The following is a 19,699-nucleotide window of genomic DNA, read 5'->3' as shown; positions in this document are numbered from 1 at the left end:
TTATGACAAAGTTCCTGCTTTGGTTTAGGCTGCCAAATCCAGTTCACAAATCTTTGTTTCATCATAAACTACTTTATGCAGAAATTAAAATAATGGCTTTTTTATTTTTATTTTTCTTCAGTGTCCTGATTCAGACATCATCATTTGTTTTACAGCAACCGAGATTGTGAGCTTTGTCACACCACTTTCGTAAATATACAAATCAGCAATTTCAAGGAACTCATCATGAAGAAATTTCCATTCACTATTGGAAACTCAAACTTGCACATGTGATATGCACATTTGTAGCAGAAAAAAGGCACAAAAGGAGGCCAGCTAAAACAGGTGTTTGTGTTCCATCAGTCTATGTTTTTGTGAGCAAGGATGCATTTTTTAGTACAAAAATGTGTTATGTTAAAGTCAAACGTGTACCTTCCTTTATAAGTTATACTATTTTAACTAGCATCAACATTAGTGACAATATTGACAGTACTTTAATATATCTACTGACCCTGTGCTACGTAAAGCGATAAACCTGCACTTGATGTACACCGCATTAATACCAGCTTTGTCTTGGTATCTACATTCCCTGTATCACACTTTTTACTCCCCACTTTGCAAAAGCATCTAAATGAAGGAACAGTGATTACAAACGTTACAATAATCAATAAAATACCCAAAGGAACGGACTCAGTAGCCTTATTCCACATATACATGAATGATGAATTAAGAAAACGTCCCCTGACCGTCAAGCTGGCTGAAACGTATCAGTTCTTCTTTGGACAGCTTAGTGCCTTTTGAAGGACTTAAGGATTCAACTTCAGTAAAGGCTGAAAAAAACAATTGGGAGAAAAGTTCATACAAATAAATGAAACATTATAAAATATAGGGAAATACGAGAAAATATTTTTTTTAACTTAGTGTGACTATGACAACATATGACATAAGGATTAGTTACTTACCTGTAATCCTAGTTCTCATCCAGGGGTATACTCATCAAAGTCATAATCTATGAATAATCCCCGCCCATGTGCGGGATCCCGGAGCATATAGAAAATACATATAAATATATATGTATAAATATGTGAAACATATACTAGCAGCCTAAAAAACATTTTCTAACTGGCAAAAGTGCCGCAAAATTACATAAATTAGTATACATACAGTAGTACCCTTCCAAACCCTAAGGAAGAAAGAGCAGAAAACATTTGTCTACAACAATGCTTTATTGCCATAAGAAAACCTGTAATTGCAGGCATTTGCCAGTAGAGTATAAAGCAAACAGAGAAAACTGACACCTTGCCTTTAAGGCATTAGAGTAGGGGTACCGTGCCTTTAAGACCTGAAGGCAACCCCCTGCTCCCATGGTGCACCACAGGTGACAGTTGGGTCAGTTCTTTTTGTTGTGAATAACACCTGAGGAGATCAATAATAAAACATCTCATAACTTAGTAACTTTGCTCGTCCGGGGAGGTGGGCGGGAGCTTATGACTTTGATGAGTATACCCCTGGATGAGAACTAGGATTACAGGTAAGTAACTAATCCTTCTCATCCAGGGGATACTCATCAATAGTCATAATCTATAAATAGATTAGCAAGCTCATACCCAAAGTCTCGCGGACGAGCAAGAAGTGTAAAAACTTCACAGAAAAGCTAAGACATATATTGACAATACATCTTAAGCAAACAAGTTCCTTAAAGAGGCCTGCCCTACTCTGGCATCGGCCTGAGTATCTGAGTCCAGGCAATAATGCTGGGTAAAGGTATGGACAGACCGCCAAGTTGCCGCTTTACAAATTTCAGAGATAGGAACATTACGAAGGAGAGCTGTAGTGGAAGCTTACCCTCTGGTAGAATGTGCATGTGGTCTACCCTGCAAGGTTTTGTTAGCTAGTTGGTAAGCAAAAGCTATACAGGAAACAATCCAGCGAGAAATTGACCGTTTGGAAGCTGACAGACCAGTATTTGTACTGCCATAGTTAACAAAAAGCCGGTCAGACTTTCTCAGAGGCAGGGTTTTTGACAAGTAAAACTTCAGGACCCTCCGGAGATCAAGGGAGTGTAATGACCTCTCCGGGGGAGTGGAAGGATTAGGAAAAACGGTAGGTAAGGTGATAGACTGGTTGATATGAAAGTCTGAAACCACCTTAGGCAGGAAACTTGGGTGTGTTCTTAAAACCACCCTATTGGCATGAAAAACCGTGTAAGGTTCCTTGCAACACAAGGCCTGGATTTCGCTGACCCTACGGGCAGAGGTAATCACCACTAAAAAAGCAGCTTTCCAGGTCAAGTGCTGCAAAGAGGCCTTATGGATAGGCTCGAAAGGAGCACTCATCAGCTTAGTCAGTACAATATTCAGCTCCCAGGGAGGAGAGGGAGACCTCACCGGTGGGAAGACTTTTTTCAGGCCTTCTAGGAAATCCTTAACTACAGGCATAAGGAAGAAAGATGTCTGATTGGGAGACTTCCTATATGCTGTGATGGCAGCTAAATGAACCCTGATGGAGGGATATTTCAAGCTTGATCTTGCTAAATGCAAAAGGTATGGAAGAATCACCTGCTCTTGGCCATGTACCGGGTCAAGAGAATGTTCACGACACCATATGAAAAACCTCTTCCACTTAAAAGCGTAAGACTTCCTAGTGGAGGGTCGCTTAGATTCTTTAAGAATAGTCATGCAGTCGGCTGGAAGGTCTAGATGTCCATACTGGATGACCTCAGGAGCCATGCCGTCAAGCGAAGGGAAGGAAGGTTGAGGTGCAACACCCTCCCCTGGCCTTTGGTCAGCAAGTCTGGACGGCATGGTAGGCGCCGGTGAGGAACCTCCGACATCTGAAGGAGATCGGGGTACCACCACTGGCGTGGCCACTCTGGTGCTATCAGGATCATTCTGGTGTTGGCCCTGTAGAACTTCTGGATCACTGCCGGGATCAGAGGCAGGGGGGGAAAGGCATAGAGTAACGTGTGAGACCAGCTGATCAAAAGGCCATTCCCCAGTGATCCCTGTTGGGGGAACCTGGACGCGAAGACGGGGCATTTTGCGTTGTCCGCGTCTGCGAACAGGTCTACGTCTGGTACGCCCCAACACCGAAAAAGTTCTTGAGCCACTTCCTCGTTGAGCACCCAACCGTGCGCTTTGACGAAGATTCTGCTGAGGCAGTCTGCTTGGACGTTTTGAATTCCTGGTAGATGAACTGCCACGACGGACAGGCCTCTTGCTAGGAGCCAGTGCCAGATGGCTTGTGCTTCCAGAGACAAGACTCTTGACCTTGTGCCTCCCTGCTTGTTCAGATAGAACATCGTTGTTGTGTTGTCCATCTGAATCTGGAGGTGTTTGGTGCGCAGGGCAGGATAAAGAGACTTGAGACCAAGATGGACTGCTCGCAGCTCCAGGAAGTTTATATGATAGACTTGCTCTATCTCGGACCAAAGGCATTGAACTTAGAGTTGGTCCATGTGAGCACCCCAGCCTTGGAGGGAGGCATCCGTGACAATTGACTGAGATGGAGGAGGACGATGAAACGGAACTCCTCGTAGAAGATTGGATCGTTTCAACCACCATCTGATCGAGTCCCTGGCTCCTTGAGGAATCATGACTCGGTCTTCCCACTGATTCGATCTTTGAGACCACTGATCCTCGAGGGCTTGTTGCAGAGGCCTCATGTGAAGGCGAGCATTGGGCACAATGTATATGCATGATGCCATCGATCCAAGCAGAGAGGACACTTGTCTGGCTGTTGGGGCCTGATTGTCCAGAAGAAGGCAAGCCTTCAGAAGCATAGATGACAACCTCATCGAAGGACACACGCTTGCCTGAAGTGAGTCCAGAGAAGCACCCAGGTAGTGGATCCGCTGGGAGGGGTTGAGAACTGATTTCTTCGGATTGACGTGAAGACCCAACGACTTCATCAGTATGAGGCAGAACGAGAGATGGTTCTGAAGCAGAGACGGAGTGGAGCTCTTCAACAACCAATCGTCTAGATATGGATAGACAAAGATCTTTCTTTTGCGGAGAAAAGCAGCCACCACCGCCATGCATTTTGAGAATGTCCGAGGTGCAGATTTCAGGCCAAACGGTAGTACTCGATATTGGTAGTGACGCCGTCCGATCTGAAATCTTAGAAACTTCCGATGTTTGATGGACACTGGTATGTGGAAGTAGGCGTCCTGTAAGTCTATGGCACACATCCAGTCCCCCTGGTGTAGGTGCGGGAAGATCTGGTGCAGGGCAAGCATACGGAACTTTTCTTTTCGTATGAACTTGTTTAACCTTCGAAGGTCTAGGATGGGTCTGTAGTCTTTGACAGATCCTCGTTTTTGAACCAGGAAATATCGCGAGTACACTCCTTGATTTCTGTGAATCAAGGGAACCTCTTCTATGGCCATTTTCTCTAGAAGGACGGAGACTTCGTCTTGTAGCAATTGAGTCTTGTAACGTGGAAGATGTTGCAACTGGGGAAACAGCTGAGGAGGAGGGGATTTGAACCTCAGCAAGTAACCATGCTGCACAATACTCAGCACCCATCTGTCTTTTGTAATGGATTGCCACTCTGTCAGATGATGAGAAACACTCCCTCCCACCGGAGTGGTGAACAGACTTGGAGGAAGCAATGGCTTAGGGTTTAGGAGGTTGTTTTGAGTTGAACTGCTGTCTGGTATTGCCACCTCTTCCTCTGCCAGGACGACGCTGCTGGAACTGCGTCTTCTGTTGTGACTGGGTCTGCCACTGAGGGGTTTGAACCCTCTGTTGGAAGGTCTTCCGGTCACCTTGGCGAAAGCGTTTCTTAAACTCCTTGCGCTTTTCTAATCCCACAGCTTTGACGGTGTCCATTTCAGCTTTCATTTTGGACATCTCGTCGTCCGCGTGTGGACCAAACAGAGATTTCCCATTGAAGGGCAAATTCAAAATCTTCTTCTGGGCATCTGGTTTGAGCCCTGTCAGGCGGAGCCAGGCTGAACGACGGGAACAAATGCCACTTGAGTAGCCATGAGCCGCAAGATCTGAGGCATCAACTGCGGCGCTAATAACTTGATTGGCTACCAGGCCTCCCTCCTGCAAAGTCTCCAGAAAATCTTGGCGATCTTCCTTGGGGAGCTTGTCTATAAAACGAGTCATGGAGTCCCAAAGAGACCTGTCGTACCTTCCAAGTAAGGCAGAGGCACTCGCCACCTTCATAAAGGAAGAAGAGGTGTTGCATACCTTCCTTCCAAAAGAGTCCATAAGCTTGCTATCTTTTTCAGGTGGTACTGAGGAAGACGTAGAGCCTGCATGGGACTTCATGGCAGCCACCACAATGATAGAATCCGCAGGAGGATCCGATCTGAGGAACAAGGGATCCTCTGCAGGGGCCTTATACTTTTTGGCTATTCGAGATGGAACAGATCCCACCACTGCTGGTGTGAGGAATGTAGCTATAGCTGGTTCTAGGAGGCCAGGGACCAGGGGAAGTAGAGGTCTGGGCGCTGTACGATGACGGAGAGTATCAAAGATCACGGACGTGGGAACCACTTGTGTGGTCAGCTTGATATTAAGCTTTGTTGCTCCTCTGACTAATACATCTGAGAAAGTCGCGAGGTCATCAATCGGAGAGACTCGGGAAGGTGGCGTAGAGGAATAGGTCGGAGAATAATCTCGGTAAGAAGACCTAGTCGATGACGACCTTGTACGTCGCCTCCTATGGGACCTGTCACGATCCCTGTTGTGACTGTCCCTAGATCTAGACCGATGTCTTGATGGAGACCTTGGTCTTGGCCTGACTGGAGATTTGGATCTTGGTCTTGGCCTGACTGGAGATTTTGATCTTGGTCTTGCCCTGACTGGAGATTTGGATCTGGCAGGTGTCTTTGACCGCACTGGAGATCGTGATCTGACTCGCGATCTCGGTCTGGGTGACCTCCTGGGGCTCCGAGGAGATCTAGCTGGAGTCTTCGCCTTAGAAGGTGAATATGTACGGGAGTAGTCCGAGCCCGGACTACTCTGTCCAGATACAGCCCCTTGAGGATGAGAAATCAAGCTGCCCCCTGATTTGGGCGTAGATTCTGGAGAAACCTGTACAATGTTCAAGCCAGGAGATGACGATTTTCCTCCTGAAGACTTTGAACCCGGTGACTCCACCTCTACAGTCACTTTATCCCTCGACGGCGAAATCCTCGACGTCGAAGAAATCTGGGTGACCAACGGCGTTGAGCGGTGTCTTGAATCACGCCGTGAAGAGGCCGACTGAGAGCCTCGACGTCGATCCGACCTCGACGTCGATCTTCCTCGACGTCGATCAGGAGACCTCGACGTCGATCTTCCTCGACGTCGATCAGGTTGAGTTACTTCATGACGTCGAGTCGACGACGTTGCTCGACGTTGTCTCGACGATGACCTTCCTCGACGTCGCGTCGACGGCGACCTTCCCTGACGTCGCCTCGGCGCCGACCTGCTTGACGTCGAAGGATGGGATCTGACAGTCCCTCTCGACGGCGGCCCGCTTGCCAGCGGCGACCTCGATGCCGTCCTAACTCTCGACGCCGATCCCTCCCGGGGTGGCGGAGAGTGTCTCGACGTCGACGGAAGCCTCGACTTCGACGGAGACTTAGAAGTAGCAGCAGCCATGGACTTCGAGCCCAAAGCATGGTGCCTCGACGCCGACTTACTTGACTGCGGCGGAGATCTTCGACGTCGTGAAGATGATCTGGGCCTTTTCGACAGCGTCCTCGACGTCGACGGAGATCTTCGACCTTCATTCCTCTTTCTGGAGATAGGAGAGGTGGAATGACGCCGTTTCTGGGCATGCTTGCTTGTAAGAGACGATCTAGGGGCTGAGGAAGCACCCACCTGGTGACTCTTGTCCATCTCCTGCATGGTATGAAGTCGAATCCCCTCCCTGTCGCGAAGAGTCCGACTTTTAAATTTACTACAATGATGGCACTGATCAGGAATGTGTGAAGATGGAAGACACACAATACACACAGAGTGTGGATCATTCTGAGCCATCTTTTTGTCACAAGAAGGACATTTCCTAAAAAGAGCAGGCATTCTGACAGGAAATTCCTAAGGGTTACCACAGAAAAATAAATCAGAAGCCTTATTTATTCAAAAAATGTCGAATAATTTGAGAAAACTCTCTCAAAAAACCAATTTCAGTTGAAAACTGAAGAGCAAAAGGTCCAGGATCCTCACAGAAGGAGCAGGAAAAAAGAACTGACCCAACTGTCACCTGTGGTGCACCATGGGAGCAGGGGGTTGCCTTCAGGTCTTAAAGGCACGGTACCCCTACTCTAATGCCTTAAAGGCAAGGTGTCAGTTTTCTCTGTTTGCTTTATACTCTACTGCAGCCTACTGGCAAATGCCTGCAATTACAGGTTTTCTTATGGCAATAAAGCATTGTTGTAGACAAATGTTTTCTGCTCTTTCTTCCTTAGGGTTTGGAAGGGTACTACTGTATGTATACTAATTTATGTAATTTTGCGGCACTTTTGCCAGTTAGAAAATGTTTTTTAGGCTGCTAGTATATGTTTCACATATTTATACATATATATTTATATGTATTTTCTATATGCTCCGGGATCCCGCACATGGGCGGGGATTATTCATAGATTATGACTATTGATGAGTATCCCCTGGATGAGAAGCAATGTCACACTAGTGCATCATATCTAAACCACCAACCCCACCTCCCCAAGAGTAATACAACAGCTTTGTACAACTTCCTTTATCTACTGGATTCTGAAACCACAGTGCATGAATGATAATTCTTGTTCCAAAAGGGCGACCCAGCAAGCACAGAATATTAAGTTGCATAGTCGCTAAGTAGACAATCATATGACCTTTTTGTGCAGCAGGGTTTTGGATCAGATGGAAATATATCCTAAGATAAAGGCTATAGATGCCCTTGAACCGAGTATGCAGTCTGATGAAGGTCAAGGGGCTATGCTTGCACACAAAAAGATGACCAATTGGTATCCACACCTACTGAACACAATATGCAGAAGAACTGAGCAGTGTTTGCCACTGGTGTGGCTTAGAGTCTGGAAAATAACTCGTGGCTCCACCAAGTAAGCAGGGACACATTTGCATGGGAGTTTGCTACATGTGAATGCCCTGCAACCACGTTCAAACTGCCAGCACAGAAAAGCATTTAGGATAATTAGAAAAGTAGTGAAACGTGTGCACATTAGGTCAAGTGCGATGGGGTAGGAGGCGAACTTAATAGGTTTACCTGAGAAAGACACGTGAGTCAGGTGTCTTGGTCTGTCACTTTTCCCCTGCCCCCAGTTGTTATGTTCAAGAAGAAATCATATTTTAAATATGTCAATCAGGGATCCCAATGGCTCTGCCTCATGTTTTACCCTACATTTGACCATGACCAACAATACCAGGAAGTCAGGGTGTGTCTTAAAGACACACTATCATCTGAGCGATGCTATTTAAACCTACCACTACACAGGAGTGGTGAGTGAAATTAGCTTGACGTAGGCTGAGCAGTCCAACACCATTATCTCTCTGCTTGGAGTTGTCTACCTGAAGGAAAAATGACAGGGCATACAACTGGACAGTAATTATTTTTTAATCCGGGTCTATATGCTCACAGGTTTTACTAAGGATATGGACTTGGGATGAAACTGTATCCCTATCTAACAGAAAATATGTTCAGCGCAAACAATGAATAATTTCAACATCAGAACAAACAGTATTGCCATTCATCACTATTTTATGAAGTTCTCCAGTCAAAGCAGGCACTTCTGCCAACAAAAAGATGTAACTGGCAGAGATGTCCCTTCTCCGCCATGCTAAAAGCTATGGTAGTGGAGCCTGTGCTAGTTTGTGACAAACCAAGAATGGCAATATAAATATGAAGATGGGGAGCAGTAATATAATATATCTTCCGACGATATCCTCCTACATGAAGCATACCTCTCTACAAACATCACTACGTCTATTTCAGGAATCATAAAGGATATACAATAATATCCAAGGTTTTGCAAGAAATCAATCCTTCATAGTAAATGGTCTTCGACTGGTCCAATTAAGAAAGGTTTTGATTTCTTGTAAGGTCCCTGGGAACGTTCGGTATTTGGTAAAACGGATTTACTGTACCAGAGAAGCGCTTACTCTTGGTAATACGTTCGGTGATGCCATTGAAGAGTGTATGACTGCCCCAGTGGAAGTCACTGACAAGAACTTAATCATGATGAACTTTCCAAATTCTTTTCCGGTCCAAGATGTTGATGGAACAGGGTGAAATAAAACAAGCATTTGCAATCCAATAGGTCTCGCATTAGGTAAGTTTGAGCTATTGGTACTGTAAATGACACATTTTTATTGTGTTGGTTTTGAAAATAGCAAAATTAATAGCTTTGTCATTTACAATGCCAATAGTTATTACTTTCGCAAATGTGACACCTATAGCATTTGTAATGCAATATGTGTTGTATTTACGTGAGTTAGATGTATTGATATTACAAATAACAATGGCTTTTAATTTTTTTAAATAATTAATACTTAAATAAAAGTTATTGTATTTTATATTGGCAATAGCTTAAACTTTTGTACATAACTTTTGTGAAGATTATGTTCAGTGTATTTTATTGTGACAAAAATCCAAAAACAGAAGTGAAATATTAACATCTTTTTGTAACATTTGTAATAAAGCTTGAAACATTGAGAGAACATATTTGAACCAGTTGTTGTTGAATGGTTGCACAGATTGATGCTGTGGTGGCGCTGAGTGATGTTGTGGTGGCGACGAGTGATGCTGTGGCGTTCAGTGATGCTGTGGTAGCGCATGGTGATGTTGTGGTGCCCCTGAGGGATGCTGTGGGGATGCGATAGATAGAGTGAGGGCGATAGATAGATAGATAGATAGATAGATAGATAGATAGATAGATAGATAGATAGATAGTGTGGCATGTAATTATGTGGCACTGAGTGATATTTGAAGTGTATGTTGCGTTAAGCACAGTGTAAAGATGTAGCATATAATTATGTGGCACTGAGTGGTATTTGGGGTGTATGTTGCGTTGAGCGGAGTGTAATTATGTAGCATATTATTATGTGGCACTGAGTGGTATTAGGAGGAGTGTATGTTGTATTCAGAAGAGTGTAATTATGTGATGTGTAATTATGTGGCACTGATTGGTATTGTTTGGAGTGTATGTTGCATTCAGTAGAGTGTATTTATGTGGGGTGTAATTATGTGGCACTGAGTGGTATTTGGATTGTACGTTGCATTGAGTGCAGTGTAATTATGTGGCACTGAGTGGTATTTGGAGTGTATGTTACATTGAGTGCAGAGTAATTATGTGGCGTGTAATGTGGCACTGAGTGGCATTTGGAGTGTATGTTGCTTTGAGTGTAGTGTAATTATGTGTTGTGTAATTATTTGGAAATGAATGGTATTTGGAGTGTATGTTGCGTTGAGCGCAGTGTAATTATGTAGCATATAATTATGTGGCACTGAGTGGTATTGTGTGGAGTCTAAGTTGTATTCAGTAGAGTGTAATTGTGTGGCGTGTAATTATGTAGCACGGAGTGGTATTTGGAGTGTATGTTGCATTGAGTGCAGTGCAATTATGTGGTGTGTAATTATGTGGCACGGAGTGGTATTTGGAGTGGTGGTGGAGGTGGTGGTTGTGGACGTGGTGGTGGGTGTGGTGGTGGATGTGGTGGTGGTGGTGGACACTGTGGTGGTGGTCACCTTACAATTCTGTAGGATACAACAACAACACGCGTGCCTAAAGGATGTTAAGCAATGCCCCAACAGGATATTCCATATGCTCCTAGCAGAAGGAACCACACAGCGGCTGCTTCAATGAAGTGGGTACACACGGTTTTCTTTTCTCCATGGTAACCCTGAGCTTACTTCCGTTTGTTTCTCTATGTTGTACTTCGTGAGGAAGTTGGGATCAATGGAATGGCTCATCGTGAAACATAACAAATGTCTACACGGTAATAACAAAAATCCCCTCTGTTACTAATTATGAAATATTATTAAAGTCCATAACAGAAGTGCAGCAGCAACAGTCGGATACGTGTACGAGTGCTGTACTGCGTGCTGTACTTCGTCATATTATTGATTTCAAGCCTCGGCCGTGATACCCCACACTGAGGCACAATGCTGGCAGAAACAGCACATTGTCTCAGAGACCTGGAACAGATGCAGCTCGAAACCAGTTCCTAAAAAGACAAAATAAAGAGCAACCATGTTGGGAAAGCTGCTCGACTGGTTTGACGCCCGTTCAACCACAAGACCTGGATGCTAATCCTGGCTTTGCCACGCGACACATTGTTTTTTTTTTTTTGGTTTTTTTTAAACCTTTATTTATAAAAACACAGTACACAGCGTCTGCCTACAACCCAGCGGGGCCGGCCGCTATGACACATGCGACGGGACATAAGAAGAGATTAGGAGACAGTACGCCGTTAAAGCAATCTTATTGAGCATACATTATCATATGGAACATAGCATCATACCCAACAGGATACGAAAGGTTTAATTTTATGGTTTTGTAGAGAAAAACAACAACACACAAACACATGGTATCATACTGGCAAGGGTCGTAGAAAGGGGGGGGGGGAGGGGAAGACATAACCGATAAGTAGAGGAGCGCAGCTGGCGAGGGGGGGCGAGCATGAAGGGGAAAAGGAGAAAAAGACCAAAGAGGAAATGAAACAAGAAACGGAACGTTAATCATGGGGGAGAGGAGCAGCATAGTCAAGCGGGGGGGGAGCAAATATCTCCACGATACGAATTCCATTGAGCCCAGACCCTGGACCACTTCCTGGGACGCCCACGTGCCTCATATACCGTTTTTTCTCGAAACATGCACCAGTCCATGTTCTCCTTCCAGGTACTTAGCGATGGTGGTCTAGGGGAGCCCCAAAGCTGAGCTATATCTCTCTTCGCGACCATATTGCCCAAGGTGACCCAGAGCGTCTGAGCAGCATTGCAATCCGAAGGCTCCCACACATTGAGCAGGCAACGGCGTGCTTCAGGGAGGAGGGGGACTCTGGTGACACGTCCCATAACATCATGCACTCTAGACCAAAAGGCCGAAACCATCGGGCATTCCCACAAAATATGGAGGAAGGTACCGTCCATACCGCACCCACGCCTGCATCGTCCATCCGAAGCTAGACCCATTTGTACCAGACGCGCTCCAGTCACATACACACGGTGGAGGATCTTCAGCTGGACAAAACGAAGCCGAGCCGGAATAGCCACCTCCTTGGGGGAGGACACAGCAGACTGCCAGTCCTCGTCGTCGAGTTCGAGCCCGTCAGCAGTCCAAGAAGCGCAAAGTTTCTCCAATTGGTCAGCCCTATTGTTAATGAGCTTTTTATATATCAAGGAGATCGTGCTATCGGGAAGATGTCCGTCCAAGACACGATCTTCCAAGGGGGAGGACTGCGGAATAACAGTACCAGGGGGAAAGACGGATGACAAGGCATGCCGGATCTGCAGATACCGAAAGTGTTCCCTGTCATCGAGCCGGTATTCCAGTTTCAAAAGAGCGAAGGATTTCACCGCACCCCGTGCCCACAGATCCTCCACCTTACTAATCCCAATCATGTCCCATTTATCAAACCCTTTCGTCTTCCACAGGCTGCCCAAACGATCCGAGTCATACAGCGGCGTCATACGCGTCAGCTTACCACCCCAGCCCGTGGCCACAGTAGCATCTCTCCAGGCCCGCACCGCACACTTCGTGGGACCTGTAAAGAGACGGATGGGTGATTTTGAGTACAAAGCCCTATTAAAGTTGCCACCGGGCAACAACATTTTGTCCAGAGCAAAGGCGGGAGCAGGGTCCGAAGAGTACGTCGCATGATTGATAGCGCTCAGATGTGAGGCCCAATAATATCGTCTAATATCCGGCAAAGCAATACCCCCATCGTACCAAGAGAGGGTGAGCTTGGACAGTGCAATACGGGCGCGACCGTCCCAAATCAGTTGTCGCTGCAGACTCTCGACCTCGCAAAAGTAGCGGGCAGGGACAGGGTCGAAAAAGTTTTGTAGAGCATAAAGAAAGCGGGGGAGCGACATCATTTTAAAGAGCGCCGCTCGACCCAATGGAGATAGGGGCAGATCACGCCACTTTCTCACATCCTGCTTGAGTCGGCGGAGCGGAGCATACAGGTTCCGCTCATATCGGACTGAGGAGACCGTAGAGACATGAATCCCCAAATATTTGAAACCGTCCGTCGACACCCAAAATAGGGAACCTGCGGGGCAAAGGTGGTAGAGTCCCGGCTATAGCGTAGACACAGGACTTGGTCCAATTGATGACCAACCCGGAGTTCTTGCCGAAGGATGTAAGAACGTCGAAGAGGACATTAAGAGACTTTTGGGGGGAAGTGAGATAAAGGAGGATATCATCGGCATACAATGAGACGCGATCCTCGAGATCTGGTGTCCACCGAATCCCCTTTATCGAGGGTTCCCACCGCAGCCACGCCGCAAGGGGTTCAAGCGCCAGCGCGAATAGGAGCGGGGAAAGCGGACAGCCCTGACGATTGCCACGGCCTAATGGAAAGGGGTCAGAGCATCTACCGTTTACCACAATTTGAGCAAGTGGTTGTGCGTAGAGGAGCTTGACCCAGGCGATAAAATTAGGGCCAAAGCCAAACTTGGCGAGGGCCGCCCAGAGATAGGGCCATTCGATGGTGTTGAAGGCCATAGTGGCGTCCAGGGAGGCCACCACTGCCGGCTCCGCGAGAGTTGCAGCCCTCGCGAGAACACCATGAAGCCTACGAAGGTTAAGGGCCGTGTTCCTGTGCGGGATGAAACCGGATTGATCCGGATGGATCAAATCGCAAATCACCTTCAGCAACCGATTGGCCAGAACCTTGGCAAGGATTTTGGGTTCCGCGTTTAGCAAAGAAATGGGACGGTAGGAGGCGCAGTGGTCACGAGGTTTGCCATCCTTATGAATGACCACTATGGCAGCTAAGCGCTGCTCTAGTGGGAGGCTACCAGCCTCAAGCGCATCGAGAAACATGCTGCGCATATGAGCGGCCATCTTGTCTGGACAGAGTTTGTAGAGTTCAATGGGCAACCCGTTCGGGCCCACCGCCTTACCCGAGCGTAACGATCGGATGGCGAGGGCGATCTCGTCCACGGTAAAGGGAGCCTCCAGAGCAAGGCCGTCTTCTTCCGAGACAGTAGGGAGAGCTATATCACGCAATAACAGCCTGGAATCAGCCTCATCACGATCACTCACCGGGGTATAAACCTTCCGGAAGTGGTCCACAAAACAATCAACAATCGCGCCAGGGTCGGAGACAGTCACACCAGATTCGCGAACAATAACAGGCACAACACGACTCGCTCGTTCAGCCTTATCCAGCCATGCCAGGAGTTTGCTAGCTTTGTCACCCACATCATAAAGCCGGCCCAATTGATTCTCTCGCATCAACTTAGCAGCATCAGTGACACAAGCCCTGTAGTCCGCCTGTTTCAGTTCCAGCACCCAGCCCACTTTCAAGCGCAGTGATCTCAGTCTCCAGGGCCTGAACAGCCTCCCTCTTAGTCCTTCGCTCAGCAGCAATGAGAGATAATGCGGAGCCCCTAATAACTGTCTTAAAGGCTTCCCACAGAACAGTTGGGGAGGTGACAGAGCCCATGTTTTCATCGAAATAGCAGTCAATCGCCTTCACCATATCAGAGCGTAGCCGGGGGTTTCGGAAGTGCCAGGGGGGGACAGGGGGAATCCTGTTACCAAGCAAACCACCAACCGAGACTCTAATCATCAAGGGGGAATGGTCAGAGATACCCCGTGGGAGATGGCGAACCTCCCGGACGGTGGACAGAGTGGAAGTCAGCATGAAAAAAATAATCTATACGAGACAAGCTGCCATGCGCCCCAGAGTGGAAGGTATACTGTAGGAGAGACGGGTGTAGTGAACGCCAAACGTCCACCAGACCAAAGGTATCGGCCATCTCATTAAGCCACATCTGGGAAGGCGGTAGAACTCTTGAAGGCAGCCGATCACATTCGCCAGACATAACAGAATTGAAGTCCCCACCCATGATCAACAATCCATCTGGGAGACCAAGAAGGGTCTTGCCGAGGTCGGCGTAGGTGGTAGCCTGCAGCCCCGGGGGAATATATACAACCACTAACACAATTGGTTTACCCTCCCACCTCCCAGAGACAGCAGCATACCGCCCCCGATCGTCCAATGTAACATCGTCAATTGCAAGAGCTAGAGAGGATTTCACCATGATACCCACTCCCCGGGACCCAGAAGTAAAACCAGCGTGAGCCACCAAACGATAGCCCCGACGGTCGAGAGCCTTACAGGCATTCCCGATCAAGTGGGTCTCCTGAAGGAATACAACATCAGGGGCATGGCGCCTCAGAAACTGTAAAACAATGCCCCGTTTGATTCTGTCACCCAAACCGTTGACGTTCCATGAAAGAACCTGCATCTCACCCCCCCCATCACAGCAAAGACAATCTGCCCCGACCCCCTCCCACAACCCCAGTGCCGGAATACTTGCAATCAGTGAAATACCATGAAAAAGAGAACAGAACAAACAGAACAAAACACAACCCAGACCCCAAGAACCATCCCCCAACCAAGAACCCGTTACAACACCCCCCACCCTGCACCCCTGCTGACTGAAAAGCCACCCCAAACTGCAGTGTGCCTGTCGCCCCATCTGGTCTACACAAAGAACACCCCGAGGAGGAAGGGAGAAATCACCCGCACCGCACCGCCCCAGGCATAAACCTAGATCTCACAGTAAATTTACTCAACATAGTCCATAGTCTCAGGTCGGACCTTCGGGGGCCCACATTACTCCTGGGCCGTTGCGCCACCTTCCGCACCACCAGGGCCCCCACTCTCCATATCCTCTGTAGGCAGCGAGTCCAACCAGTCATTAGCACGGTCCGGTTGATCAAAGAAATAAGCTCGTTCCCTGAACTCTATCCGCAGACGAGCTGGAAACAACATGGCGTACTTCAGTCCCCCTTCCCTTAGGCGACGCTTCACTCCGAGGAATCCAGACCGCTGTCGCTGCACTTGGGGAGTGAAGTCAGGATAGATGGAGATAGAGTTGTTGTCATATTTCAACGGGCCGTGTTTACGAGCCGCCTGCAGGATAGCGTCTCTGTCGCGATAATGAAACAACCTCGCGATGATGGGCCTCGGCGGGCCACCCGGCTTCACTTGACCTCCTGGGAAACGATAGGCACGCTCTACGGCAAAAAACTTGCTGAGTCCAACCGGAGCGAGTTTAGCGACAATAAGTTCCTCGACCAGTAGATCGATCGAGGCAGCACCATCACTTTCCGGCACTCCAACCAGGCGTATGTTGTTCCGCCTGGCCCTATTGTCATAATCTTCCATGCGTCTAAGCAGTAGGTCGTGTGAGGAGCGCAGGTTCCCAATCTCGGATTGTGCCTCCGCCATGTCGGTCACCAAGCTCGACGCCTTCAAATCCAGTGCCCTCACCCTCTCGTTCGTCTTGGCCAAATCGGCCCGAATAAGAGTAACATCCACAGCCACCGTGTCTATCTTGGACACGATGGCCTCGTATTGCTGACTCATATCGGCCTTAAGTCCAGAGATGGCGGCCAGAAGGTCTTGGAGTGACACCTCAGTGGAAGACGACATGTCCGTTCGAGGGCCTTCAGAGCCAACATTAGCACCACCAGGGGAGCCTCTTGGCTGGGTATAGCGCTCGATCATATTAGATTGGATCGACCCACCCCGAGTCATAGCCTTCCTGCGTTTCTCCGCCTCGGGTTTTGTCGCCATGTTGCATACAGCTTCAGCCGAAGATGCCCAGGTTGGCGGGGCGATGATGAGCCCAAAAAAAACTCTGAGGTGTGATGTTAAGAGAGAATGCCACGGATCTCTTTGCAGCCCGATGAAGGATAGCGTGCTCCGTGAGAATGGCAGGCGAAGTCAAAGTAGGAGGAGACAAAGACGATGAGGCCGAAAACCGAAAGTGAAAGTGGCACACCGCCGGTGGGCCAGATGTCAGGTAGCCGTTGTTGTTGCATTAGAGCTCGGCCATAACAGGCAGGCGAGGCCCCGGTTGCGTCGGTGGATAGGCCGGAAGGTTGAGGACAGTAGAAAGTTGGTCCCCAAGGTCCGATTTCGACCAAAAAAGGATCGACAGCATCAGTAAGAGTAGTACTCAAAAAGCCCGTCGAAGTAATCAGGATATGTGCAGGATATATCAGGAAGGGCGGCGCGGGTCTCAGGAGCCCTCTGCTCACGCGACCATCTTGGATGCCCGCGTAGCTCCTCCCTCACGCGACACATTGTTAAAGTATGTGGAGGGGATGGGGAAAGCTCCACAGAGGGCTGTGCGGAGGCGGGGGGAGAGAAGCGGAATGGAGGGTGCAGGTGTAGGAAAAACAAGAGATCATGAAGGCACCGCAGACTCACGGAGTCAAAGGGGCCGTGAAAGGCACACGGCCGCACAGCAGTGAAAGTGATCGCGTGCATGTCACGCGCAAGGTTGTGCGCGTGATAGTACGCTGATCGCCGGAAAAAGAGCATTTCACAGAGCACCTACTAGAATCTCGGCCAGACCACAGCATGCGCTGGATCAGGCAGAGACCTAAAAATAATATATAAATGTCCAAATTAAGCAAGAATCCAGAAAAAGCGATGAGATTCTAGAAAATGTAATGGAAAAGGTCGGCAATGAGAAAGACTATAAAATAGGGAGAGTACATTCATATGCGCAGATGTTTGCTGAAGTAATGAAAAGTACGAGGTGAACTAAAAAAGTAAAAATAGTCAAATGTTGTGTAAGATTCCGTGCTTAATTTTAGCTGGTGGTTGCCAGTGGGGGCTGAGGACACTAAGTTTTGGGGACAGGCACTTAGTTTTCCTCATAATAAATTTACCTAGAGCATGAGAGGGAAATAAAAATGAAGCTGAAAGACAGAGGAAGAGAAAGATGGACTAACCGTTGTAAAGGGAGAAAGCAGGAACCTGCAAGAGTGAGATAAGGAAGGGAGTGTCTAGTAGTGAATTAAAAAGGCACGAGTGGGAATCAAGACTACACAGCCATAGTATTTGGCACACCGGTATTTAATTTCACTAGCTTTGGGCACAGGCACTCATTATTTGACAAATTAAGCACTGGTAAGATTAAGGTGGTTGGATGTATAACATAGAAACTAAACCAAATGAATAAATATTTAGATTTAGTGTAATCCACACAATTGTTGATGTGCTAATATTTTGGCTACAAACAAATGAATTAGGAGAATTAATCCAGTTCAGGTACACAAAATGGGAACTTGCACGGACGTCTGGAGTCAGATTTCAAAATTGAACTTAAAAAAGGAGGGAAAAAGCAAATTAAAGCAAATCACAATGCTGGTAGCACAAGAACTACTCATCGGTTTATGAACATTTGGTTTTAGGATTTGAGTCTGCAATTAATACACTCCAGTGTCAAATTCATAACACGATTGTGACAATACACATTTGAATCCAAAGGCGAGATGTGATTGAAGGACAATTTGAATACAAACAGTGATACTTAGTGGCAGATCCTAAGTGCCCATGATTAGTATATTTCAGAACCCCAATGCAGGCAAATAGAAGTAAGAGGCACAAGGAATTAGGAGTTATGTTATGTTAGGGTTATTTATAGAGCGCATGGCTGCCCAGCTCTAGCGGCCAAGTGACCAGAGGAGAATTGGCTAAATGGAAGAGATTAGCCAAGTTTGAATCAGTTTCCTGAATGCCCTGTGATCATGGGTGCTGCGGGCAGCTAGTGGGATGGAATTCCATAGCGCAGGGGCCTGAGCTTTGAAGGAGCGACCCCTGGCTCTTCCCCGGCAGACCTGTGGAACACACAGCAGATGGTGATTAGTGGAGCGCAATGCTCGCAATGAAACATAAGGGGTGCATAGTCCCTGCAGGATATGGGGGCCCTGGCCATGTACTATCTTGTGTTGTGCAGAGGGTTTTAAACTGGACACTGTCTGATTGGCAGCCAATGGAGACAGTGAAGGAGATTGGAGGCGTAGCATTTCCTTGGCAGGGCAAACAAAGTACGTGCTGCTGCATTCTGTACCCGTTGGAGTCTTGCAGTAACTGTTTTACACCGAGCAGAAGATAACTGCAGTAATCTAGGCACGATTGGACAACTGATTGAACTATCAGTTGGCGGGTGGCAGCGTCAAAGAATCCCAGAATGGTTTTTAAGCTGCGCTGTAGGCCAAAAAAGATACCGGCCACTTTTTTTGTATGAGGCTCAAATGAAAGGGTGGTGTCAATAAGAAGCCCTAAATCTTTGACTGCATTTTTCGGTAGGGGAGGAGTGCCCAAAGTCACTGGCCACCATTGATTGGGTATCACGGCCAACCACGAGCGCCTAAGTCTTGGCCGAATTAAGCTGTAAATAGTTGTTTGCCATCCAATCTGAAATGTCCGGAACATCAGCCTGCTTGGGCTGCCTACCCTGATTATTGCCCCCCTTGTGAGTACCCATGCCGTCCTTCCTTATCGTCAACCCGCTGCTTCCATTAATATGACCATCGTTTATTACCGGAGGGGCTCCCCCAGTCCCACATTGATGACAAAGGGCAGCTTGGGGGAGCACTATAGAATCTGCTGTGCTTCGGGATTGCGAGTCACCATTACAGTTAATTTGACCATTTGTTTGATCATTGGGCACTGGTCGCGAAGAAATTTCCCCGGTCCCACCCCTATTTGTGTTAGCTATCACGGTGTGTTTCTTAGAC

General features: G+C 47.5%; 1 protein-coding gene across 1 annotated transcript in view; it reads right to left on the bottom strand.

Moving 5' to 3' along the window:
* The window catches only part of TBC1D8B (TBC1 domain family member 8B), a 720,472-nt gene that overhangs the window by 123,507 nt on the left and 577,266 nt on the right, over nucleotides 1–19,699 (bottom strand). The window contains exon 15 of the mRNA XM_086967215.1: nucleotides 726–809. Within this exon, the coding sequence (XP_086823341.1) occupies nucleotides 726–809 (84 nt within the window). The remainder of the gene's footprint in view (nucleotides 1–725; nucleotides 810–19,699) is intronic.

This window comes from Lissotriton vulgaris, chromosome 4_1 (assembly GCF_964263255.1).
Source record: "Lissotriton vulgaris chromosome 4_1, aLisVul1.2, whole genome shotgun sequence".
NCBI classification, from domain to species: Eukaryota; Metazoa; Chordata; class Amphibia; order Caudata; family Salamandridae; genus Lissotriton; species Lissotriton vulgaris.
This window is presented reverse-complemented; position numbering and strand designations above follow the sequence as displayed.